General features: G+C 39.3%; 2 protein-coding genes across 9 annotated transcripts in view; one reads left to right on the forward strand and one right to left on the reverse strand.

Annotated features, from left to right (window-relative positions):
* Positions 1–4941: 4941 nt before the first annotated feature.
* slc33a1 (solute carrier family 33 member 1) lies at positions 4942–17863 on the forward strand. 8 transcript variants are annotated; one of them, XM_062067297.1, is made up of 12 exons: positions 4959–5035; positions 5166–5197; positions 5295–5322; positions 5393–5462; positions 5531–5959; positions 6025–6178; positions 7503–7698; positions 7769–7968; positions 8039–8223; positions 13680–13797; positions 16427–16642; positions 16705–17863. In XM_062067297.1, exons 3-12 carry the CDS (start codon positions 5307–5309, stop codon positions 16864–16866), a joined length of 1746 nt encoding a protein of 581 aa, XP_061923281.1. In that variant the 5' UTR covers positions 4959–5035; positions 5166–5197; positions 5295–5306; the 3' UTR covers positions 16867–17863. The 8 variants fall into 8 exon arrangements, with proteins under 8 accessions (XP_061923286.1, XP_061923287.1, XP_061923281.1 ...); XM_062067300.1 differs by having other exon boundaries at positions 4977–5035; positions 5295–5332; XM_062067304.1 differs by having other exon boundaries at positions 5005–5035; positions 5295–5332; positions 5410–5462.
* A 6742-nt stretch (positions 17864–24605) lies between these two features.
* The window catches only part of rps6kb1b (ribosomal protein S6 kinase b, polypeptide 1b), a 34279-nt gene continuing 30963 nt past the window's right edge, over positions 24606–27921 (reverse strand). The window contains exon 15 of the mRNA XM_062067305.1: positions 24606–25197. Within this exon, the coding sequence (XP_061923289.1) occupies positions 24960–25197 (238 nt within the window). The 3' untranslated portion in view covers positions 24606–24959. The remainder of the gene's footprint in view (positions 25198–27921) is intronic.

Below are 27921 nucleotides of genomic sequence, written 5' to 3' on the forward strand. Positions count from 1 at the left end.
TCTCTGTTGGAAAACATCTCTGCTGGAGAATATCTCTGCTGGAGAACATCTCTGCTGGAGAACATCTCTGCTGGAGAACATCTCTCCTGGAGAACATCTCTGCTGGAGAACATCTCTGCTAGGGAATATCTCTGCTAGGGAATATCTCTGCTGGAGAATATCTCTGCTAAAGAATATCTCTGCTGGAGAACATCTCTGCTGGAGAACATCTCTCCTGGAGAACATCTCTGCTAGAGAACATCTCTGTTGGAGAACATCTCTGCTGGAGAACATCTCTGTTGGAGAACATCTCTGTTGGAGGACATCTCTGCTGGAGAACATCTCTCCTGGAGAACATCTCTGTTGGAGAACATCTCTGTTGGAGGACATCTCTGCTGGAGAACATCTCTGCTGGAGAACATCTCTGCTAGAGAACATCTCTGTTGGAGAACATCTCTGTTGGAGGACATCTCTGCTGGAGAACATCTCTGTTGGAGGACATCTCTGCTGGAGAACATCTCTGTTGGAGAACATCTCTGCTGGAGAACATCTCTGCTGGAGAACATCTCTGTTGGAGGACATCTCTGTTGGAGGACATCTCTGCTAGAGAACATCTCTGTTGGAGAACATCTCTGCTGGAGAATATCTCTGCTAGAGAACATCTCTGTTGGAGAACATCTCTGCTGGAGAACATCTCTGCTAGAGAACATCTCTGTTGGAGAACATCTCTGCTGGAGAACATCTCTGCTAGAGAACATCTCTGTTGGAGAACATCTCTGTTGGAGGACATCTCTGCTGGAGAACATCTCTCCTGGAGAACATCTCTGCTGGAGAACATCTCTGCTGGAGAACATCTCTGTTGGAGGACATCTCTGCTGGAGAATATCTCTGCTGGAAAACATCTCTGTTGGAGGACATCTCTGCTAGAGAACATCTCTGCTGGAGAACATCTCTGTTGGAGGACATCTCTGCTAGAGAACATCTCTGCTGGAGAACATCTCTGTTGGAGGACATCTCTGCTAGAGAATATCTCTGCTGGAGAACATCTCTGCTGGAGGACATCTCTGTTGGAGGACATCTCTGTTGGAGAACATCTCTGCTAGAGAACATCTCTGCTGGAGAACATCTCTGTTGGAGAACATCTCTGTTGGAGAACATCTCTGTTGGAGGACATCTCTGCTGGAGAACATCTCTGCTAGAGAACATCTCTGCTGGAGAACATCTCTGCTGGAGAACATCTCTGTTGGAGGACATATCTGGTGGAGAATATCTCTGCTGGAAAACATCTCTGTTGGAGGACATCTCTGTTGGAGGACATCTCTGCTGGAGAACATCTCTGCTGGAGAACATCTCTGCTGGAGAACATCTCTGCTAGAGAACATCTCTGTTGGAGAACATCTCTGCTAGGGAATATCTCTGCTAGGGAATATCTCTGCTGGAGAACATCTCTGTTGGAGGACATCTCTGCTAGAGAACATCTCTGTTGGAGAACATCTCTGCTGGAGAACATCTCTGCTAGAGAACATCTCTGTTGGAAAACATCTCTGCTGGAGAATATCTCTGCTGGAGAACATCTCTGCTGGAGAACATCTCTGCTGGAGAACATCTCTCCTGGAGAACATCTCTGCTGGAGAACATCTCTGCTAGGGAATATCTCTGCTAGGGAATATCTCTGCTGGAGAATATCTCTGCTAAAGAATATCTCTGCTGGAGAACATCTCTGCTGGAGAACATCTCTCCTGGAGAACATCTCTGCTAGAGAACATCTCTGTTGGAGAACATCTCTGCTGGAGAACATCTCTGTTGGAGAACATCTCTGTTGGAGGACATCTCTGCTGGAGAACATCTCTCCTGGAGAACATCTCTGTTGGAGAACATCTCTGTTGGAGGACATCTCTGCTGGAGAACATCTCTGCTGGAGAACATCTCTGCTAGAGAACATCTCTGTTGGAGAACATCTCTGTTGGAGGACATCTCTGCTGGAGAACATCTCTGTTGGAGGACATCTCTGCTGGAGAACATCTCTGTTGGAGAACATCTCTGCTGGAGAACATCTCTGCTGGAGAACATCTCTGTTGGAGGACATCTCTGTTGGAGGACATCTCTGCTAGAGAACATCTCTGTTGGAGAACATCTCTGCTGGAGAATATCTCTGCTAGAGAACATCTCTGTTGGAGAACATCTCTGCTGGAGAACATCTCTGCTAGAGAACATCTCTGTTGGAGAACATCTCTGCTGGAGAACATCTCTGCTAGAGAACATCTCTGTTGGAGAACATCTCTGTTGGAGGACATCTCTGCTGGAGAACATCTCTCCTGGAGAACATCTCTGCTGGAGAACATCTCTGCTGGAGAACATCTCTGTTGGAGGACATCTCTGCTGGAGAATATCTCTGCTGGAAAACATCTCTGTTGGAGGACATCTCTGCTAGAGAACATCTCTGCTGGAGAACATCTCTGTTGGAGGACATCTCTGCTAGAGAACATCTCTGCTGGAGAACATCTCTGTTGGAGGACATCTCTGCTAGAGAATATCTCTGCTGGAGAACATCTCTGCTGGAGGACATCTCTGTTGGAGGACATCTCTGTTGGAGAACATCTCTGCTAGAGAACATCTCTGCTGGAGAACATCTCTGTTGGAGAACATCTCTGTTGGAGAACATCTCTGTTGGAGGACATCTCTGCTGGAGAACATCTCTGCTAGAGAACATCTCTGCTGGAGAACATCTCTGCTGGAGAACATCTCTGTTGGAGGACATATCTGGTGGAGAATATCTCTGCTGGAAAACATCTCTGTTGGAGGACATCTCTGTTGGAGGACATCTCTGCTGGAGAACATCTCTGCTGGAGAACATCTCTGCTGGAGAACATCTCTGCTAGAGAACATCTCTGTTGGAGAACATCTCTGCTAGGGAATATCTCTGCTAGGGAATATCTCTGCTGGAGAACATCTCTGTTGGAGGACATCTCTGCTAGAGAACATCTCTGTTGGAGAACATCTCTGCTGGAGAACATCTCTGCTAGAGAACATCTCTGTTGGAGGACATCTCTATTGGAGAACATCTCTGTTGGAGAACATCTCTGTTGGATAATATCTCTGTTGGAGAACATCTCTGCTGGAGAACATCTCTGCTTGAGAACATCTCTGTTGGATAATATCTCTGTTGGAGAACATCTCTGCCGGAGAACATCTCTGCTGGAGAACATCTCTGTTGGAGGACATCTCTGCTGGAGAACATCTCTCCTGGAGAACATCTCTGCTAGAGAATATCTCTGCTGAAGAACATCTCTGCTCGAGAATATCTCTGCTGGAGAATATCTCTGCTGGAGAAAATCTCTGCTGGAGAACATCTCTGCTGGAGAACATCTCTGCTGGAGAATATCTCTGCTGGAGAACATCTCTGCTGGAGAACATCTCTGCTGGAGAATATCGCTGCTAGAGAACATCTCTGCTGGAGAACATCTCTGCTGGTAGTAGTTACAAATATAATAATCAAATGCATAGTAATTAATTGTATAATATCATGAGGTGAATTCTTATACATTGATATTCATAAGTGATATACTGTTAGGGCAGCCATAACTGCAATGTGTTCCTCGGCGTAACCGTGTTCCACACCTTGTTTTAAATCATGCAGAGTAACATTCTGTAAGCCAAACTATAGAAGAGATCAAATTTGGCTGTAACATAGAAATGTTTGTCAACATTATTATCCTCCATGAATTATTTACCATGAATTGATTACGTGGACCCCGACTTAAACAAGTTGAAAAACTTATTGGGGTCTTACCATTTAGTGGTCAACTGTACGGAATATGTACTGTACTGTGCAATCTACTAATACAAGTTTCAATCAATCAATCAATCAATCAATCAATCAATCAATCAATCAATCCAGGCAAAAAAATGTTCTACATAAATGTTGATTTATGAAAGTAAGGCCTACATTTTTGTAATTGGCTTAATGGTTTACAATTATCAATCAAATCTTGGAGAATGATTAAGAGTACAAAAGCCCTTAAATTGATCCATCCATCCATTTTTTACAGCTTGTCCCTTTTATGGTCGCGGGGGGTGCTGGAGCCTATCTCAGCTGCATTGATATCTTTGTTAAAGTTAAAGTTAAAGTACCAATGATAGTCACACACACACTAGGTGTGGCGAAATTATTCTCTGCATTTGACCCATCACCCTTGATCAGTGAGGGGAGCAGTGAGCAGCAGCGGTGGCCGCGCCCGGAAATCATTTTTGGTAATTTAACCCCCAATTCCAACCCTTGATGCTGAGTGCCAAGCAGGGAGGTAATGGCTCCCATTTTTATAGTCTTTGGTATGACTCGGCCGGGGTTTGAACTCACAACCTACCCATCTCAGGGCGGACACTCTAACCACTTAATACATTTAAAGTGATTTATGTAGCCCTTTTTGTCTTTATTTATTTATTTATTTATTTATTTATTTATTTATGTATTCATTTATTTATTATTTAATTGTATTATTATTTTTTTAATTATTATTATTTATTAATATTTAATACTATATCTGTATTTGCTTTTGTTTTCTTTCCTTGTTGTTGAAAGCGCCTTGACTGTTGAGTGAATTATAAATGTATGTTTGTTGTTCAATAAAAAAAATAAAAAAATAAATGTAACCTATTTTTATGGACTTGCCTCTTTGTGATATTAAGTTCCTGTTATAAGCTGTTATACAGTATATGCCTTGAGCTCTTATTTTGAAGGCGCTAAGAGCGGAAGTGGTGACACATTGTGGTGGAGCGGAGTTTTGAAAACAAACGAAATATAGTGGTCCTCGTGTAAAACTGGAACCTCTGTGTTTGTTATTTTGTAGTTTTATACAGTATAGGCGACATATATCAACCCTCAGTTACATAAATAAAAAAATTATAAAAAAAATACATTCTGTAAGCGGAACCAAATATCAGCTTCACTTGTGACACGTCATGTGTAGTGGCCCGGAGGTGTTTGAACGTTACGCGCGCTCAACTTCCTGCTTCCGGTGTCGCTTTCTTCGCGGATGTGAGCTGTTTAACGTGCACGGTAGACTTTCCTTTCTGTCTTTATATTGTTTGTTTTGTTACATTTTCACGCTCAATAAAACCCACAATAATTCGACGTTGGTTAATTTTGTGTAATTTGGCTTTTTTTGTGTGTGCGCTGTTTGGTTTAGCATGTCGCTCATTCCACTGCCGGCACAATCAGGTATGCATGCCCACATGTTGTTATTGTCACATCTTGTTATTGTCATGCATGTGTTGTGTCTTTCACATCCTATTGATGATTGTCTTGTGGCATGTAGGCTGTTTAAAGCATGTACACTCGCAGAGGTAAGCCAAGGTGAGAGAGTCTCATGTTTCCTTCCTTGCATCATTCATTGACCCCATGACTGGTTTTAAGTTCCACTTGACATGCAGCCTGCTGGGAAGTTGCCCACCACCCGTGTCCCAAAGCCAGACGTCACAATTGAGTAATGGAACCGCTTGGCTTTTCACAGTTTGTACGAGTCAAAGGTCAAGTGTTTCCCATTTGTTGCAGGTTTGCAGAGGGCTCAGCACCCTTTGACGTCCCGTGTGCCGTCATGGAGTGCCGGGATTTGACGTCGCACAAGAATGGGCGCCAAAGAAAGCTAGCGGGTCTCTGCCCCCGTCCCGAGGCCATGATGGACGCCTCTGAGACCGGGCTCCTGGAGGAGGAGGCGGACTTCCTCGCCGCGGGGTCTGACTCGGAGGACAGGAGGCCTCCTGGGATCCGGTCGGAGCTGGGAAACGTCTTGCTTCTCCTTTTCCTTTACGTGCTGCAAGGGATTCCTCTGGGACTGGCCGGCAGCATTCCGTTGATCCTCCAGAGTCAGAGCGTCAGCTACAGGGACCAGGCCATCTTCAGCTTTGTCTTCTGGCCGTTTAGCCTCAAGCTGGTGTGGGCGCCGCTTGTGGACGCACTTTACTTCAGAAAGTTTGGTCGGAGGTAAGACGGAACGTGGACGCCGTGTGGGGACGTACGGTATGTCATCTGTGCCTGTGTCTGCGTAGGAAGTCCTGGCTGGTACCCACACAGTACCTGCTGGGCCTCTTCATGATTTACTTGTCCGTGAGAGTGGAGTCCCTGCTGCAGGGGGAAGGAGGCCCCGACATACTGGCACTCACGGCCGTCTTCTTCATGCTGGCCTTTCTCGCGGCCACACAGGTAAGCTTTTTCACGTCCTACTAAGGACACACCCGATATTTAGCATTTTGCATGTATAAACGATCTAGTTATTATTATTCTGCCGCAAAACTTTGGCGCGTACCACAGCCTCCAGTTTTCGTCCAATGTGTCATTTATTGTACATTTATATTTATTGAAGTAATTAGTTCAATATTTAATTAATTATTTAAATACATGTATATTTAACTCATTATTTCAATATTGAATTATTTAAATACATTTATATTCATTTAACAAATTATTTCATTATTAAATTGTTTTTATTCAACAATTTCAACATTTAAGAGACATGTATATTTAACTATTTAAATATTTAATTATTTAGTGTACCTTTTCTCATTTAAATATTAAATTGATTATTTAGATACATTTACATTTATTTAACTAATTATTCAAATATTTTTTAAATTATTATAGTGTACTTTTCTACTTGACTAGTTATTTCAATATTTATTTAGTGTACATTGGTATTTAGCTAATAATTTCAATATTTAATTATTTTTAATTTTATTATTTAAATACATTTCTATTTATTTGACTTTAATTATTTTGTAGACATTTGTATTTAACTAATTATTTCAATATTTAATTATTTAAATACATTTACATTTATTAACTAATTATTTTATTTTTAATATTTATTATTTAGTGTACATTTTTATTTAAATATAAATTATTTAAATACATTTACATTTATTTAACTAATTGTTTTAATATTTTCTAATTATTTAAATACATTGATATGTATTTGACTAGTTATTTAATTATTTAGTGAACATTTGTATTTAACTAATTATTTAAATATTTAAATACATTTACATTTATTTAACTAATTATTTTAATATTTTTATTATTATTTAGTGTACATTTTTATTTAAAAATAAATTATTTAAATACATTTACATTTATTCAACTAATTGTTTTAATATTTTGTAATTATTTAAATACATTTATATGTATTTGACTAGTTATTTAATTATTTAGTGGACATTCGTATTTAACTAATTATTTCAATATTTAATTATTTAAATACATTTATTTTACTAATTGTTTTATTTTTTATTATTTAGTGTACATTTTTGTTTAAATATTAATTATTTAAATACATTTATTTAACTAATTGTTTTAATATTTTTGTAATTATTTAAATACATTTATATTTATTTGTCTAGTTATTTAGTTATATTTAGTTAATGATTTAAATAAAGACAAAAATAATTTGATCACATTTGAGTGGGAATTTGACACTTTCCCTGCTCCCAATAAAAGGTTTACTAGTTTGTAACCGCATGTTTGTTGTCAGGACATTGCGGTGGACGGCTGGGCCCTCACCATGCTGTCCAGAGAGAACGTGGGCTACGCGTCCACCTGCAACTCGGTGGGTCAGACAGCAGGTTACTTCCTGGGCAACGTGCTCTTCCTGGCGCTGGAGTCTGCCGACTTCTGCAACAAATACCTGCGCGCGCAGCCCCAGGACACGGGCATCGTCACCTTGTCAGGTAGCATCCCAACATGGCCGCTTGTCTTCCACCCGCTGTCCAGTTGACCTTCCAGCCTTTTTCTTGGTAGACTTCCTGTTCTTCTGGGGCGTGGTCTTCCTGGTGTCCACCACGCTGGTGGCCGTGATGAAAAGTGAGAGCGTGCGTTACAAAGGCAGGCGGCGAGTGGAGGAGGAGACGCAGGGCGTGTGTGAGACCTACAGGCTGCTGATCAGCATCATCAAGAGGCCCGCCGTCTTCACCTTCTGTGCGCTGCTCCTCACCGCCAAAGTACAGGAACTTGTGACCACGCTCACCTTCTCACAGTCGGATGCTCGCATCACACTTCTCCTCGTTCCAGGTGGGCTTCTCGGCGGCCGACGCAGTGACGGGTCTGAAGCTGGTGGAGGCCGGCGTTCCCAAGGCGCAGTTAGCACTGCTGGCGGTGCCCATGGTGCCTCTGCAGATCCTTCTGCCGCTCCTCATCAGTAAATACACGGCAGGACCCAGGCCGCTGGACGTCTTCTACAAGGCCTTCCCCTTCAGGTTCTTGCAGCACACACACACACACACATACACTAACGCACACACACACACACGCACACACACACACATTGTAGTATTTGTTATCTTCTTGAGACCTCCGAAAAATGCCTACCTCTTTAGCATCCCCCTTTCTAGATATATAAAGCAGTGTATTTACAATATTAATAATATATAGATATAAAATCTAAAAATTATTTTATAAATATAAAAAAGATTGCTCTAAAAAATAGGTTGAAATTTCACAAGAAAAATTTAGAATTTTGCCAATATAATACAAGTTGTAATTTTACTCAACGCAAGTCAAAATTTTTACAAGAAAAACGGAACATTTGTGCAATACTATGATAAAAGTTGGAATTTTACTCAACAGTCGCAATTTTACAAGAAAAGCTTAACATTTTGGCAAATTTTATGAAAAGAGTCGTCATTTTACTCGACAAAAGTCACACTTTTATAAGAAAACTTTAAACAATTTTGAAAATATTATAATTATAATCATAATTTTGCCAAGTAAAATTATGATTATAATTATAATATTAAAAGTCATAATTTCACAAGAACAACCACCAAATTGGCAATATTGTGATAAAGGTCAGAATTTTATGTCACCATTTTACATAAAAAAGTAATAATTTTACATAAAAAAGTAATAATTTTACCAGAAAATATTACAATATTACAGAAACAAAAACAATATGAGGAATTGTTCCCAATGTTATAAGCAAAAAGTTGACACATTGTGAGAAAAAGGTAAGCTTTCAGTAAAAAAAAAATGTGTAGAATTTTTTGTTTGTAATTGGTTTTTAATCTTCATTATTTACTTCAAGTATGTCTCTATATCAGGGGTGGGCAATTAATTTTTACCGGGGGCCGCATGAGCAACCCGAGCACTGCTGGAGGGCCACATCGACAATATTTCAATTAAATTTTGCTCAATATTATTTTTGATATATACCGTAAGATAAATAATAATAATAATAACTAATAATAATAGTAATACTTCAACATAGTGTGTGTAACAGCATTCCATGACTAATACAAATAAATTAACATTAATAATAAATGACAGTAAAATAAGCACACGTATGACTGAGGAGTCATAGTGTAACTTTGTGTGGTGTTTGAGTTGTCCGACTTTTTGTGTGGCCATAAACGCACCAGTGGTTTAGTGGTATGCGTGTTGGTGACAGATGACAAGTTGCTTTTGGCCTGGTTTGTACGGCAGAAAATGACTAGTTTTTCCAGATAGAAGTGTTTTACTCATGTTTTTGGTGTGGTTATGTCCGAATATAAACAGTTTTGCTCAATAAAGTGATGGATATAATTCCTGTCCTCGAAGCATCTCGATAGACGTTACAATAATTGAACGGTGTTCAATTGAACGGTGTTGACGAACACCGTTAGGGCCGCTTGTTGTCACTGTCACTCAAAGTTGCATTGCAAAATTACATAGAATAAATGTGTTTATTTTGTTTAGAATTCAGATGGGATTTGATTTGGTGCGCGGCATATATTTGCTGCGCGCAGCGGACGCTTGAGCAGTGCGCAATTGCGCAGGCGCGCACCTTAGAGGGAACGTTGCTTGGCAGTCCATGTCTTGTTGGAAACACGCCATTCGTCATGAACTTTTCTCTTTTTAGCGTCTCGGGTGTAAACCGTGCATCACTTGTCGCTGCGTGTGCACCTTCACTCGCAGGTTACACACGGACACACGGCCATAAATAATACTTTTCAAAATAAAAGCAGCACAGTTGTATTGCGCGCACGACATAGATGTTTTTTCAACTTTATTTTGTAATGTGATTGCAGCTGTTCACATTCACTCACAATCACGCACACGCATACGTCCACACGGAAGTAATACAAATAACGATTTTCAAAAGAAAAGCAGCACCGTTGTATTGCACACTCGACATAGATACATTTTTAAATTTATTTTGTAATTTATAATTGGCCTCACGCGGGCCGGACAGGGACGCACAAAGGGCCGGATGCGGCCCACGGGCCGCAGAATGCCCAGGTTTGCTCTATATACATATTTATTTATTTATTTATTTATTTATTTTTATTAATTATGGCCGAAGGGGGCGCATTTCAATTTCTTACACACACTTGTTATTTCATATGTTGACCAGAGGGGGGAGCACTTTTAAAAGTGACACACAGTCAATTTGAAAAATCCTTCCTTTTTGGGACCACCCTCATTTTGATAGATGTCACCAGCAGGGGTGCAAATGAGACATTGTCTATTAGATGCAATGTTATTGATTTATGTCATCACTTGTTCACACCTCCTCATATGGAAGATACTTTTCCTTCGTCATGTCTCAAGAACACACACACACAGCAAAGGGGGTAGCACGTAATTCTGGGCCCCCTGTACACAAGAGTCTTGAAGGTAGTTCCCATCACACCCTAAACTTAAAGGTTTAGGGTGTGACACACATATTGATGATGTTCAAAACAACATTTTTAAACACATGTCAAAACCTTCATTAGGTGTTGGACTTTTCAAAATAGTATGAATTAGTGCTGGGCCTTATGGCTGAAAACTATCACCATATTAGTCTTTATATCGCTGCATATTGTGTGACTGTCCAACATTCTCACATATCAGATTCTACACCCAAAAAATCATATATTTGTTATTATTATTATTATTATTATTGTTGTCTGAATGTCCAACATTCACACATATAAGATTCTACACCAAAAAAACATATATTTATTATTATTGTGTGACTGTCCAACATTCTCACATATCAGATTCTACACCCAAAAAAATCATATATTTGTTATTATTATTATTATTATTATTATTGTTGTCTGAATGTCCAATATTCACACATGTAAGAGTCTACACCAAAAAACATATTTATTATTATTATTATTATTATTGTGTGAATGTCCAAACATTCACACATATCAGATTCTACACAAAAAATAAATCATATATATATTATTACTATTGTTGTGTGAATGTTCAAGCATTCACACATAAGATTCTACACCAAAAAATAATCTATTTATTATTATTATTATTATTGTGTGAATGTCCAACAATCACATATAAGATTCTACAGTAAAAAAAACAAACATATTTATTATTATTATTGTGTGAATGTCCAAACATTCACACATATTAAATTGTACACCAAAAAACGATTTATCATTATTATTATTGTAATAATGTGTGAATGTCCAAGCAATCACACATATAAGATTGTACACCAAAAATAATCTATTTATTATTATTATTATTATTATTATTATTGTGTAAATGTCCAACATTCACACATAAAAGATTCTACACCAAAAAATCATCTATTTATAATTATTATTATTATTATTATTATTGTGTGGCTGTCCAAACATTCGCACATAAGATTCTACACCAAAAAACAATGTATTTATTATTAGTATTACTATAATATACATATATAATATTACAATATATAAGATTCTACACCAAAAACAATCTATTTATTATTATTATTGTAATATACATATGTAATATTACAATATACAAGATTGTACACCAAAAAAACGGATCTATTTATTATAATTCCACCGCAAAACTTTGGCACGCTCCACAGTCTAGTCTTTATCTGCTGGGAAGCGTTCAAGTATCAAAACGTTGGGCTCGATCAGGAATCGTGAGCTCCCTCTAAAAATAAAATGAAATTTCACAGATTACCCAGAATTCCCGGTTTTCTGGGTCATTTTTCCCATTGAAAATGAATGGGCCAATTTTCAAACTTGCACACTTTCCACATTTCTCAACCGATTGGAATCATTCCACCCTCCACACACCTTCAAACTACCATTTTCCAAGTTCCAAAAAAATTCCATGAATTTCCGGTTTTCCAAAGCCTTATTTTCACTTCTTCCTGGAAAGTTTTCACAGTTCACCTTTTCAACTGTTTTTGACCATTCCACCTTCAAAACATTCTTCTTAATTGGGACAGCCGAACTACCATTTTTCTTTTCGTACTAATTTCCAGTTTTCCCGAAATCCCAGGAATTCAGAAATACTCATTTAAATTCAGACTGTTACTACGTCAACCTTTTTCAACCGTGTTGAAAAATTCCAACACCAACCCATTCATATCATCCGGGACAATTGTTGTATTTCCTATATTTTCAAAAATTCAAATTTTTCCCAAATTTCACAGATTACCCAGAATTCCCGGTTTTCTGGGTCATTTTTCCCATTGAAAATGAATGGGCCGATTTTCAAACTTGCACACTTTCCACATTTCTCAACCGATTGGAATCGTTCCGCCCTCCACACACCTTCAAACTACCATTTTCCAAGTTCAAAAAATTTCCATGAATTTCCGGTTTTCCAAAGCCCTATTTTCACTTCTTCCTGGAAAGTTTTCACAGTTCACATTTTCAACTGTTTTTGACCATTCCACCTTCAAAACATTCTTCTTAATTGGGACAACCGAACTACCATTTTTCTTTTCGTACTAATTTCCAGTTTTCCAGAAATCCCAGGAATTCAGAAATACTCATTTAAATTCAGACTGTTACTACGTCAACCTTTTTCAACCGTGTTGAAAAATTCCAACACCAACCCATTCATATCATCCGGGACAATTGTTGTATTTCCTATATTTTCAAAAATTCTAATTTTTCCCAAATTTCTAGGAAATTCCCATTCAAACGAACGTATTCATAGTTCTACAATGCCCTAAATCCCCAAAGTTCTGCACCTTTTTCTACCTGACTCCGACCTTTCAACCATCCACCCACACTACTCTTCACATGTTGAACACAAAACATGTTTTCCCTTTCCCCAAATTCCCGGTTTTCCCGGTAATTTCCCCCCATAGACAATGAATAGGAAATGGACTGCATATCCCACATTTCTCATCTGAAGCGGAATTGCAAATTCTAGTTTTTGATATTTTTTATGGTTTATGGAAAAATATATTTGATTAGAAATGTAACTTCCTGTGATTATGATCCCTCAGCTATTAAGGCAGAGAGGAACTGTCAACACAACATGGAAAACACTCAAACAATGTCAACAAAATAGTCAAATCACATTGAACATTTAACAATAAGCTCTTAAAATGAAGGAATATGTAAGAAATGCTTCATAAAGTGTAAGAAAATAGTGAAAATGTAAACAAAGAGAAACCGGAGAAGTGCTATATTCTGCAGGTTTAGTGGCAGGAAGTTACAGCTGTGCTCTAAAGGGTGAGCTAAGGTGGTGTGGTATTAGCGCTCTTGCCTTGCATCATGTACAGACCACATTGGTCTGACTACGGTCCCTTTTGAAAAAAAAAAATTTAGTTTTCTTCAGTGTTAATAAAGATACAATGTTATGCTGAGGTGTACTTATAACTATGTGTGGTTTGTGAAGCCTTTTAAGGACTGTAGAAATACATTGCGATTGACTTATTGATTGATAACGACATTGATTGATTGATAACATGTTGCAGGTTGATCATTGGTCTGGAATTTGCTCTGCTGGTCTGGTGGACGCCCAGTGTGAGAGGAGAGGAAGGCTTTCCTGTTTACTACTACGGCGTGGTGCTGCTCAGCTACGCCCTGCATCAGGTGAGCGCCTCGCTGCAACCACTCACCTGGCTGGAGTACAGGGGGCGTGGCTTTAAGGGGAAGGATTGGGTAGCAGGTTTTGGACTAATATTGACAAAGTGTTCCATCAGAGTTAGTCAGCGCTACTTTTGATGTGGTTTATGTCAAGAAGACAGCGTCAGAAGTTGATGTGAGAAGTCTCTTTGTACCATGAAAACAACAAGCAGCACTAAACATGAACTTGATAGCAAATAGGAGGAGGCAACATCCCACAGCAAACAACACACTACTACTACTAGGAGGGAATAACGAACAAGCAGCACTAAACATGAACTTGATAGCAAATAGGAGGAGGCAACATCCCACAGCAAACAACACACTACTACTACTACTAGGAGGGAATAACGAACAAGCAGCACTAAACATGAACTTGATAGCAAATAGGAGGATGCAACATCCCACAGCAAACAACACACTACTACTACTACTAGGAGGTAATAACGAACAAGCAGCACTAAACATGAACTTGATAGCAAATAGGAGGATGCAACATCCCACAGCAAACAACACACTACTACTACTACTAGGAGGGAATAACGAACAAGCAGCACTAAACATGAACTTGATAGCAAATAGGAGGAGGCAACATCCCACAGCAAACAACACACTACTACTACTACTAGGAGGGAATAACGAACAAGCAGCACTAAACATGAACTTGATAGCAAATGGGAGGAGGCAACATCCCACAGCAAACACACTACTACTACTACTAGGAGGGAATAACGAACAAGCAGCACTAAACATGAACTTGATAGCAAATGGGAGGAGGCAACATCCCACAGCAAACAACACACTACTACTACTAGGAGGGAATAACGAACAAGCAGCACTAAACATGAACTTGATAGCAAATGGGAGGAGGCAACATCCCACAGCAAACAACACACTACTACTACTAGGAGGGAATAACGAACAAGCAGCACTAAACATGAACTTGATAGCAAATGGGAGGAGGCAACATCCCACAGCAAACAACACACTACTACTACTACTAGGAGGGAATAACGAACAAGCAGCACTAAACATGAACTTGATAGCAAATAGGAGGAGGCAACATCCCACAGCAAACAACACACTACTACTACTAGGAGGGAATAACGAACAAGCAGCACTAAACATGAACTTGATAGCAAATAGGAGGAGGCAACATCCCACAGCAAACAACACACTACTACTACTACTAGGAGGTAATAACGAACAAGCAGCACTAAACATGAACTTGATAACAAATAGGAGGAGGCAACATCCCACAGCAAACACACTACTACTACTACTAGGAGGGAATAACGAACAAGCAGCACTAAACATGAACTTGATAACAAATAGGAGGAGGCAACATCCCACAGCAAACACACTACTACTACTACTAGGAGGGAATAACGAACAAGCAGCACTAAACATGAACTTGATAGCAAATAGGAGGAGGCAACATCCCACAGCAAACAACACACTACTACTACTAGGAGGGAATAACGAACAAGCAGCACTAAACATGAACTTGATAGCAAATAGGAGGAGGCAACATCCCACAGCAAACAACACACTACTACTACTACTAGGAGGTAATAACGAACAAGCAGCACTAAACATGAACTTGATAACAAATAGGAGGAGGCAACATCCCACAGCAAACACACTACTACTACTACTAGGAGGGAATAACGAACAAGCAGCACTAAACATGAACTTGATAACAAATAGGAGGAGGCAACATCCCACAGCAAACACACTACTACTACTACTAGGAGGGAATAACGAACAAGCAGCACTAAACATGAACTTGATAGCAAATAGGAGGAGGCAACATCCCACAGCAAACACACTACTACTACTACTAGGAGGGAATAACGAACAAGCAGCACTAAACTTGAACTTGATAGCAAATAGGAGGAGGCAACATCCCACAGCAAACAACACACTACTACTACTAGGAGGGAATAACGAACAAGCAGCACTAAACTTGAACTTGATAGCAAATAGGAGGAGGCAACATCCCACAGCAAACAACACACTACTACTACTAGGAGGGAATAACGAACAAGCAGCACTAAACATGAACTTGATAGCAAATGGGAGGAGGCAACATCCCACAGCAAACAACACACTACTACTACTACTAGGAGGGAATAACGAACAAGCAGCACTAAACATGAACTTGATAGCAAATAGGAGGAGGCAACATCCCACAGCAAACAACACACTACCACTACTACTAGGAGGGAATAACGAACAAGCAGCACTAAACATGAACTTGATAGCAAATAGGAGGAGGCAACATCCCACAGCAAACAACACACTACTACTACTACTAGGAGGGAATAACGAACAAGCAGCACTAAACATGAACTTGATAGCAAATAGGAGGAGGCAACATCCCACAGCAAACACACTACTACTACTACTAGGAGGGAATAACGAACAAGCAGCACTAAACATGAACTTGATAGCAAATAGGAGGAGGCAACATCCCACAGCAAACAACACTTCCATCCATGTCAGCCAATATAGTAGCCTTGAGTGCTCCTCCAAGCATCACCCGGCCACTACAACATGACCATAGTAGTCTTACCTGCGTGGTGTGCCACAGGTGACCTTGTACAGCATGTACGTGGCCTGCATGGCCTTCCACGCCAAGGTCAGCGACCCCCTGATCGGCGGCACCTACATGACGCTGCTGAACACGCTCACCAACCTGGGAGGCAACTGGCCCTCCACTGTGGCCCTCTGGCTGGTGGACCCGCTCACCTGGAGGGAGTGTCAAGGTGCAGCCGGCCTCACCTGCTCCTCCCCCGAGGCGGCCAAGGTAAGTCAGCGGCGACGGCGACAACGATGATGACGACCATGACGCTCACTTCCTGTCTGCAGATGTGCGTCAAAGAGGGCGGAGCCTGCGTCACAACCTTGGACGGTTACTACGTGGAGTCGGTGGCGTGCGTCTTGATGGGCGTGGCCTGGTGGGTGTGGCTTGGGAAGAAGATGAGAAAGTTGCAGGATCAAAGTCCTGCGGCTTGGAGGTGCAGAGTCTGAATCCTCCTCCTAGTCTCACAGGACTAGAACCTTCTTTCAGTCGCCACATCAGAACTATTTAGTCTCACAGGACTAGAACCTTCTTTTAGTCGCCACAACATCAGAACTATTTAGTCTCACAGGACTAGAACCTTCTTTCAGTCGCCACAACATCAGAACTATTTAGTCTCACAGGACTAGAACCTTCTTTCAGTCGCCACAACATCAGAACTATTTAGTCTCACAGGACTAGAACCTTCTTTCAGTCGCCACAACATCAGAACTATTTAGTCTCACAGGACTAGAACCTTCTTTCAGTCGCCACAACATCAGAACTATTTAGTCTCACAGGACTAGAACCTTCTTTCAGTCGCCACATCAGAACTATTTAGTCTCACAGGACTAGAACCTTCTTTTAGTCGCCACAACATCAGAACTATTTAGTCTCACAGGACTAGAACCTTCTTTCAGTCGCCACATCAGAACTATTTAGTCTCACAGGACTAGAACCTTCTTTTAGTCGCCACAACATCAGAACTATTTAGTCTCACAGGACTAGAACCTTCTTTCAGTCGCCACAACATCAGAACTATTTAGTCTCACAGGACTAGAACCTTCTTCAGTCGCCACAACATCAGAACTATTTAGTCTCACAGGACTAGAACCTTCTTTCAGTCGCCACAACATCAGAACTATTTAGTCTCACAGGACTAGAACCTTCTTTCAGTCGCCACAACATCAGAACTATTTAGTCTCACAGGACTAGAACCTTCTTTCAGTCGCCACAACATCAGAACTATTTAGTCTCACAGGACTAGAACCTTCTTTCAGTCGCCACAACATCAGAACTATTTAGTCTCACAGGACTAGAACCTTCTTTCAGTCGCCACAACATCAGAACTATTTAGTCTCACAGGACTAGAACCTTCTTTCAGTCGCCACAACATCAGAACTATTTAGTCTCACAGGACTAGAACCTTCTTTCAGTCGCCACAACATCAGAACTATTTAGTCTCAGGACTAGAACCTTCTTTCAGTCGCCACAACATCAGAACTATTTAGTCTCACAGGACTAGAACCTTCTTTCAGTCGCCACAACATCAGAACTATTTAGTCTCACAGGACTAGAACCTTCTTTTAGTCGCCACAACATCAGAACTATTTAGTCTCACAGGACTAGAACCTTCTTTCAGTCGCCACATCAGAACTATTTAGTCTCACAGGACTAGAACCTTCTTTCAGTCGCCACAACATCAGAACTATTTAGTCTCACAGGACTAGAACCTTCTTTCAGTCGCCACAACATCAGAACTATTTAGTCTCACAGGACTAGAACCTTCTTTCAGTCGCCACAACATCAGAACTATTTAGTCTCACAGGACTAGAACCTTCTTTCAGTCGCCACATCAGAACTATTTAGTCTCACAGGACTAGAACCTTCTTTCGGTCGCCACAACATCAGAACTATTTAGTCTCACAGGACTAGAACCTTCTTTCAGTCGCCACATCAGAACTATTTAGTCTCACAGGACTAGAACCTTCTTTTAGTCGCCACAACATCAGAACTATTTAGTCTCACAGGACTAGAACCTTCTTTCAGTCGCCACAACATCAGAACTATTTAGTCTCACAGGACTAGAACCTTCTTTCGGTCGCCACAACATCAGAACTATTTAGTCTCACAGGACTAGAACCTTCTTTCAGTCGCCACAACATCAGAACTATTTAGTCTCACAGGACTAGAACCTTCTTTCAGTCGCCACAACATCAGAACTATTTAGTCTCACAGGACTAGAACCTTCTTTCAGTCGCCACAACATCAGAACTATTTAGTCTCACAGGACTAGAACCTTCTTTCAGTCGCAACAACATCAGAACTATTTAGTCTCACAGGACTAGAACCTTCTTTCAGTCGCCACAACATCAGAACTATTTAGTCTCACAGGACTAGAACCTTCTTTCAGTCGCCACAACATCAGAACTATTTAGTCTCACAGGACTAGAACCTTCTTTCAGTCGCCACAACATCAGAACTATTTAGTCTCACAGGACTAGAACCTTCTTTCAGTCGCCACATCAGAACTATTTAGTCTCACAGGACTAGAACCTTCTTTTAGTCGCCACAACATCAGAACTATTTAGTCTCACAGGACTAGAACCTTCTTTCAGTCGCCACAACATCAGAACTATTTAGTCTCAGGACTAGAACCTTCTTTCAGTCGCCACAACATCAGAACTATTTAGTCTCACAGGACTAGAACCTTCTTTCAGTCGCCACATCAGAACTATTTAGTCTCACAGGACTAGAACCTTCTTTTAGTCGCCACAACATCAGAACTATTTAGTCTCACAGGACTAGAACCTTCTTTCAGTCGCCACATCAGAACTATTTAGTCTCACAGGACTAGAACCTTCTTTTACTCGCCACAACATCAGAACTATTTAGTCTCACAGGACTAGAACCTTCTTTCAGTCGCCACAACATCAGAACTATTTAGTCTCACAGGACTAGAACCTTCTTTCAGTCACCACAACATCAGAACTATTTAGTCTCACAGGACTAGAACCTTCTTTCAGTCGCCACAACATCAGAACTATTTAGTCTCACAGGACTAGAACCTTCTTTCAGTCGCCACAACATCAGAACTATTTAGTCTCACAGGACTAGAACCTTCTTTCAGTCGCCACAACATCAGAACTATTTAGTCTCACAGGACTAGAACCTTCTTTCAGTCGCCACAACATCAGAACTATTTAGTCTCACAGGACTAGAACCTTCTTTCAGTCGCCACAACATCAGAACTATTTAGTCTCACAGGACTAGAACCTTCTTTCAGTCGCCACAACATCAGAACTATTTAGTCTCACAGGACTAGAACCTTCTTTCAGTCGCCACAACATCAGAACTATTTAGTCTCACAGGACTAGAACCTTCTTTCAGTCGCCACATCAGAACTATTTAGTCTCACAGGACTAGAACCTTCTTTTAGTCGCCACAACATCAGAACTATTTAGTCTCACAGGACTAGAACCTTCTTTCAGTCGCCACATCAGAACTATTTAGTCTCACAGGACTAGAACCTTCTTTTAGTCGCCACAACATCAGAACTATTTAGTCTCACAGGACTAGAACCTTCTTTCAGTCGCCACAACATCAGAACTATTTAGTCTCACAGGACTAGAACCTTCTTTCAGTCGCCACAACATCAGAACTATTTAGTCTCACAGGACTAGAACCTTCTTTCAGTCGCCACAACATCAGAACTATTTAGTCTCACAGGACTAGAACCTTCTTTCAGTCGCCACAACATCAGAACTATTTAGTCTCACAGGACTAGAACCTTCTTTCAGTCGCCACAACATCAGAACTATTTAGTCTCACAGGACTAGAACCTTCTTTCAGTCGCCACAACATCAGAACTATTTAGTCTCACAGGACTAGAACCTTCTTTCAGTCGCCACAACATCAGAACTATTTAGTCTCACAGGACTAGAACCTTCTTTCAGTCGCCACAACATCAGAACTATTTAGTCTCAGGACTAGAACCTTCTTTCAGTCGCCACAACATCAGAACTATTTAGTCTCACAGGACTAGAACCTTCTTTCAGTCGCCACATCAGAACTATTTAGTCTCACAGGACTAGAACCTTCTTTTAGTCGCCACAACATCAGAACTATTTAGTCTCACAGGACTAGAACCTTCTTTCAGTCGCCACATCAGAACTATTTAGTCTCACAGGACTAGAACCTTCTTTTAGTCGCCACAACATCAGAACTATTTAGTCTCACAGGACTAGAACCTTCTTTCAGTCGCCACAACATCAGAACTATTTAGTCTCACAGGACTAGAACCTTCTTTCAGTCGCCACAACATCAGAACTATTTAGTCTCACAGGACTAGAACCTTCTTTCAGTCGCCACATCAGAACTATTTAGTCTCACAGGACTAGAACCTTCTTTCAGTCGCCACAACATCAGAACTATTTAGTCTCACAGGACTAGAACCTTCTTTCAGTCGCCACAACATCAGAACTATTTAGTCTCACAGGACTAGAACCTTCTTTCAGTCGCCACAACATCAGAACTATTTAGTCTCACAGGACTAGAACCTTCTTTCAGTCGCCACATCAGAACTATTTAGTCTCACAGGACTAGAACCTTCTTTCAGTCGCCACAACATCAGAACTATTTAGTCTCACAGGACTAGAACCTTCTTTCAGTCGCCACAACATCAGAACTATTTAGTCTCACAGGACTAGAACCTTCTTTCAGTCGCCACAACATCAGAACTATTTAGTCTCACAGGACTAGAACCTTCTTTCAGTCGCCACAACATCAGAACTATTTAGTCTCACAGGACTAGAACCTTCTTTCAGTCGCCACATCAGAACTATTTAGTCTCACAGGACTAGAACCTTCTTTCAGTCGCCACAACATCAGAACTATTTAGTCTCACAGGACTAGAACCTTCTTTCAGTCGCCACAACATCAGAACTATTTAGTCTCACAGGACTAGAACCTTCTTTCAGTCGCCACAACATCAGAACTATTTAGTCTCACAGGACTAGAACCTTCTTTCAGTCGCCACATCAGAACTATTTAGTCTCACAGGACTAGAACCTTCTTTCAGTCGCCACAACATCAGAACTATTTAGTCTCACAGGACTAGAACCTTCTTTCAGTCGCCACAACATCAGAACTATTTAGTCTCACAGGACTAGAACCTTCTTTCAGTCGCCACAACATCAGAACTATTTAGTCTCACAGGACTAGAACCTTCTTTCGGTCGCCACATCAGAACTATTTAGTCTCACAGGACTAGAACCTTCTTTCAGTCGCCACAACATCAGAACTATTTAGTCTGACAGGACTAGAACCGTCTTTCAGTCGCCACAACATCAGAACTATTTAGTCTCAGGACTAGAACCTTCTTTCAGTCGCCACAACATCAGAACTATTTAGTCTCACAGGACTAGAACCTTCTTTCAGTCGCCACATCAGAACTATTTAGTCTCACAGGACTAGAACCTTCTTTTAGTCGCCACAACATCAGAACTATTTAGTCTCACAGGACTAGAACCTTCTTTCAGTCGCCACATCAGAACTATTTAGTCTCACAGGACTAGAACCTTCTTTTAGTCGCCACAACATCAGAACTATTTAGTCTCACAGGACTAGAACCTTCTTTCAGTCGCCACAACATCAGAACTATTTAGTCTCACAGGACTAGAACCTTCTTTCAGTCGCCACAACATCAGAACTATTTAGTCTCACAGGACTAGAACCTTCTTTCAGTCGCCACAACATCAGAACTATTTAGTCTCACAGGACTAGAACCTTCTTTCGGTCGCCACATCAGAACTATTTAGTCTCACAGGACTAGAACCTTCTTTCAGTCGCCACATGACAACTTTAGAACTATTTAGTCTCACAGGACTAGAACCTTCTTTCAGTCGCCACAACATCAGAACTATTTAGTCTCATAGGACTAGAACCTTCTTTCAGACGCCACAACATCAGAACTATTTAGTCTCACAGGACTAGAACCTTCTTTCAGTCGCCACAACATCAGAACTATTTAGTCTCATAGGACTAGAACCTTCTTTCAGACGCCACAACATCAGAACTATTTAGTCTCACAGGACTAGAACCTTCTTTCAGTCGCCACAACATCAGAACTATTTAGTCTCACAGGACTAGAACCTTCTTTCGGTCGCCACATCAGAACTATTTAGTCTCACAGGACTAGAACCTTCTTTCAGTCGCCACATGACAACTTTAGAACTATTTAGTCTCACAGGACTAGAACCTTCTTTCAGTCGCCACAACATCAGAACTATTTAGTCTCATAGGACTAGAACCTTCTTTCAGTCGCCACAACATCAGAACTATTTAGTCTCATAGGACTAGAACCTTCTTTCAGACGCCACAACATCAGAACTATTTAGTCTCACAGGACTAGAACCTTCTTTCAGTCGCCACAACATCAGAACTATTTAGTCTCACAGGACTAGAACCTTCTTTCGGTCGCCACATCAGAACTATTTAGTCTCACAGGACTAGAACCTTCTTTCAGTCGCCACATGACAACTTTAGAACTATTTAGTCTCACAGGACTAGAACCTTCTTTCAGTCGCCACAACATCAGAACTATTTAGTCTCACAGGACTAGAACCTTCTTTCAGTCGCCACAACATCAGAACTATTTAGTCTCACAGGACTAGAACCTTCTTTCGGTCGCCACATCAGAACTATTTAGTCTCACAGGACTAGAACCTTCTTTCAGTCGCCACATGACAACTTTAGAACTATTTAGTCTCACAGGACTAGAACCTTCTTTCAGACGCCACAACATCAGAACTATTTAGTCTCACAGGACTAGAACCTTCTTTCAGTCGCCACAACATCAGAACTATTTAGTCTCATAGGACTAGAACCTTCTTTCAGACGCCACAACATCAGAACTATTTAGTCTCACAGGACTAGAACCTTCTTTCGGTCGCCACATGACAACATCAGAACTATGCGACTTATAAAAATGTTTCATATTTACATGACATAGCTGTACCTAATGATGTGGCCAGTGAGTGGGATGACATCATTAGGTTGCAAAGTGGAATTATTGATCAATTATTCCTTTTCTTTTCTATTGAAGACTGTAATACCAATCAAGTTTAGTCATAGAACATCTTCTAGAGAGTGAAGTTACTGCCACTAAACACACAAATGTTTTTAGTCACGTCTGACGAGTCGCAAGTAAAAAACTAAACTATTTTCTTCACTTAAAAATTACAAACGTTTGTATTTTAAAGTTAAAACCTTTATTTCACACTCAAGGGAAACTAAGTTTTCCTTTTCTTTTGTTCGCCATTTTTCTCCCCACCCTGCTTCTTCTTATGTTTGGCGGAGGGCACCATGCGCAAGTGACAGTCGCTCCGTCGGCCTTAAATCGAGTCGGCAGCGCCACCTGTCGCGGTGGAGTGTGACCACGCTGGGTGGAATGTTACTGGCAGAAGTTCGAACTTGAAAAGTGTTTTTATACTAAAAATAAGTGATTTTTTTTTTCAATTAAAATTAAATCTGGGTTTTTTCACTTGCGAATCGTTTGGGTGAGTAAAAACATTTTTGTTTGTGGAGTTTTGGCAGTAAATACACTAATATTCACTATAAAATTGTTTTTTGAATAATAAAAAAAAGAAAGAAAAAATCATACCTTCACTGGTTTTATGTAAATTAAATAAACGCAGAAAATTTCAAGTATTTTTTTTTAAATGATGCAGATATTTTTAAAATTATTTAAATTCCTAGTATATTCCAAAAAAGTTCCCACAATTGCAACATTAACATGAGTGCAGTTTTTCAACACAATTCATTCATAAGTGTGCCTTTTTTCTCTTTAAACTCCGTGTTCCATTCCTCTTGTTAGCATCACAGCTCCGTGTTCCATTCCTCTTGTTAGCATCACAGCTTATTACAAAAAACCTCGTTGGCTCAAAATGTTTTCGGAAGCGTCGCAGATTTATTGTTGCTTCACATTTTTTTTTAAGGCCGACTCTTTTGAGTTTCCAGTTCTTTGCATTCCAAACAGCACCTCTGGTGGCCGCAGGCCAGCACTGCGCCTCATTTCCCCCTCAAACATGAACAATCGATGACTGTGCACTTTTCCTCGGACAAAGTAGTAATTTGTCGTCTTTGAAAGTTTGTTTTCCATCCTGAAGAAGTTTACTGCAGTACACTTGAAATAAAGATACAAAAACACTTAAGTCTTTTTATGTTTAATTATAATTTCCCTCTCGTTCAGCAGGAATTTTAAAACGCAGCCCAAAGGATTTTTTTATTTTTTTTTGGAGGTCAAACTGTCCAGCTCAACTGGGGCCAAATATTGTTTGGATCAATAATCCAATTAAAAGAGCAGATGGACTACTAAAAAGTGATTGATACATTAGTCAATAATACATGATTGCGTCATCACTCGTACAGTAGATTGCAGACAAATCTTTGCTGTAGTTCCTCCAAAAGAAACATTTCCAGGTGAAAGGTCGTGACCCCTGCTGCGTAACACTGAAGGACATTGTCTCTTGTCGGCCAACAAAAAGTCCGGGAAGGGGCGGGGTCATAGGTTCATCCGCAGATGATCGGGCCTTTTGGCCAGCAGGGGGTAGGCCTGATGCTTCATGTGCGCCAGGGGCTGGCGGATGGGGAGGGGGGCGGAGGCCTCGCAGTTGGACGTCACGTCCATGCGCTCGGAAAGTTCCATGGCCTGTTCTTGGGGGGCCTGCGGGAGGCTGGAGCCTCCGCCCGCCAGGAGGACGCTGCGGGGCCAACAGTCGCCGCCGGAGAACTTCACCGGGCTGGAAAAAGATCAGACTGTTTCAGTGTGGACGTCCTTGGAAATATGATGTCGCTCAATTGTTTTCATGACAATTTCAATGAAAAATAGTTACTATGGTAACCATCATGGGCTTGATCGATTGCTTCAGTCTAAATGTACTAAAAGTAGGTCTCTTTGTCAACTGAAATTTTTTTCACACTGAATATCTTTACACAAATATTTTTTACACTGACTTTTTTTTACACTGAAATTATTTTACACAATTTTTTTTGCACTGAACTCTTTTTACAGTGAATTCTTTTACACTGAATTGTTTTACAGCATTATTTTTTACAATTAAATCATTTTACACTGAATCTTACTTACACCAAAACCTTTTTACACACATTTTTTTTGCACTGATATTTTTTTTTACACTGAATCTTTTTTAAACCAAAATCTTTTTACACTAATTTTTTTTACACACTGAATTTTTGTTACACTGAAATTTTTTTACACAATTTTTTTGCACTTAACTCTTTTTACAGTGAATTCTTTTACACTGAATTGTTTTACATTATTTTTTACAATTAAATTATTTTACACTGACTTTTTACACTGAATCTTACTTACACCAAAACCTTTTTACACACATTTTTTTTTGCACTGATATTTTTTTTACACTGAATCTTTTTTAAACCAAAATCTTTTTACACTAATTTTTTTTACACACTGAATTTTTTTAAACCAATATTTTTTACACTGAAATTATTTTACACAATTTTTTTGCACTGACCTCTTTTTACAGTGAATTCTTTTACACTGAATTGTTTTACAGCATTATTTTTTGCAATTAAATTATTTTACACTGACTTTTTACACTGAATCTTACTTACACCAAAACCTTTTTGCACTGATATTTTTTTTACACTGAATCTTTTTTAAACCAAAATCTTTTTACACTGAATTTTTTTTACACACTGAATTGTTTTAGACCAATATTTTTTACACTGAAATTATTTTACACAATTTTTTTGCACTGAACTCTTTTTACAGTGAATTCTTTTACACTGAATTGTTTTACAGCATTATTTTTTACAATTAAATTATTTTACACTGACTTTTTACACTGAATCTTACTTACACCAAAACCTTTTTACACACATTTTTTTTTGCACTGATTTTTTTTTACACTGAATCTTTTTTAAACCAAAATCTTTTTACACTAATTTTTTTTACACACTGAATTTTTGTTACACTGAATTTTTTTACACACTGAATTGTTTTAGACCAATATTTTTTTACACTTAAATTATTTTACACAATTTTTTGAACTGAACTCTTTTTACAGTGAATTATTTTACACTGAATTGTTTTACAGCATTATTTTTTACAATTAAATTATTTTACACTGAATCTTACTTACACCAAAACCTTTTTACACACATTTTTTTTTGCACTGATATTTTTTTTACACTGAATCTTTTTTAAACCAAAATCTTTTTACACTAATTTTTTTTACACACTGAATTTTTGTTGCACTGAAATTTTTTTACACAGTGAATTGTTTTAGACCAATATTTTTTACACTGAAATTATTTTACACAATTTTTTTGCACTGAACTCTTTTTACAGTGAATTCTTTTACACTGAATTGTTTTACAGCGTTATTTTTTACAATTAAATTCTTTTACACTGAATCATACTTACACCAAAACCTTTTTACACACATTTTTTTTTGCACTGATATTTTTTTTACACTGAATCTTTTTTAAACCAAAACCTTTTTACACACATTTTTTTTACAGACGGAATTTTTGTTACACTGAAATTTTTTTACAGACTGAATTGTTTTAGACCAATATTTTTTTACACTTAAATTATTTTACACTGAATCTTTTTTGCACTGAAATCTTTTTACAGTGGGTTTTTCTCACACTGAATTTTCTTACACCAATATATTTTTACACATTATTTTACACTGAATCTTTTTTATACCAAAATCTTTATACACAATTTTTTTTTCACTGAATTCTTTTTTACACTGAATTATTCTTACACAAAAATTTTTTGCACTGAAATCTTTTTACAGGGAATTTTTTGGCACTGAATTTTTTTTTACACTGAATTATTCTTACACAAATTTTTTTTGCACTGAAATCTTTTTACAGGGAATTTTTTGGCACTGAATTTCTTTTTCATTGAATTTTTTACACACTGTACTAAAACCACATTTTCAAACACACATCTTCATGTAACCAAATTGTCAAAACAAAATTCAGATTCCAAAATTCAAACACTAAATATTCAGCTACATTATTTCAGTGTCCAGAAAAAGCTTTCATGATAAAGACACAACACAAATAACTTTGTAACAAGCAACAAAAGAAGAATACGTCTGGTTGAGGGGAGACAAACATCTGAGAGTATAAAAGTAAGTATAAAAAGAAGCTGAAATGTTGGCATGAAAGAAAGTGCTGTACTGAAAGTGTCCACTGGGTGTCGCAATAGCAATTCTTTGTATCCCCAGTAAAAGCGTGCATGGCCTCAGAGGGGGCGGAGCTATGTGCCGTGTTGGGACACGATACATACTTACTGTATGTACAGTGTACTTACCATACATACTTACTGTATGTACAGTGTACTTACCATACATACCTACTGTATGTACAGTGTACTTACCATACATACTTACTGTATGTACAGTGTACTATACAGCATAGAACATGTGTATTGTTATGTCCATGGCTTCATGGTCAAAGAT

This window comes from Entelurus aequoreus, linkage group LG13 (genome assembly GCF_033978785.1).
Source record: "Entelurus aequoreus isolate RoL-2023_Sb linkage group LG13, RoL_Eaeq_v1.1, whole genome shotgun sequence".
Classification (NCBI taxonomy): domain Eukaryota; kingdom Metazoa; phylum Chordata; class Actinopteri; order Syngnathiformes; family Syngnathidae; genus Entelurus; species Entelurus aequoreus.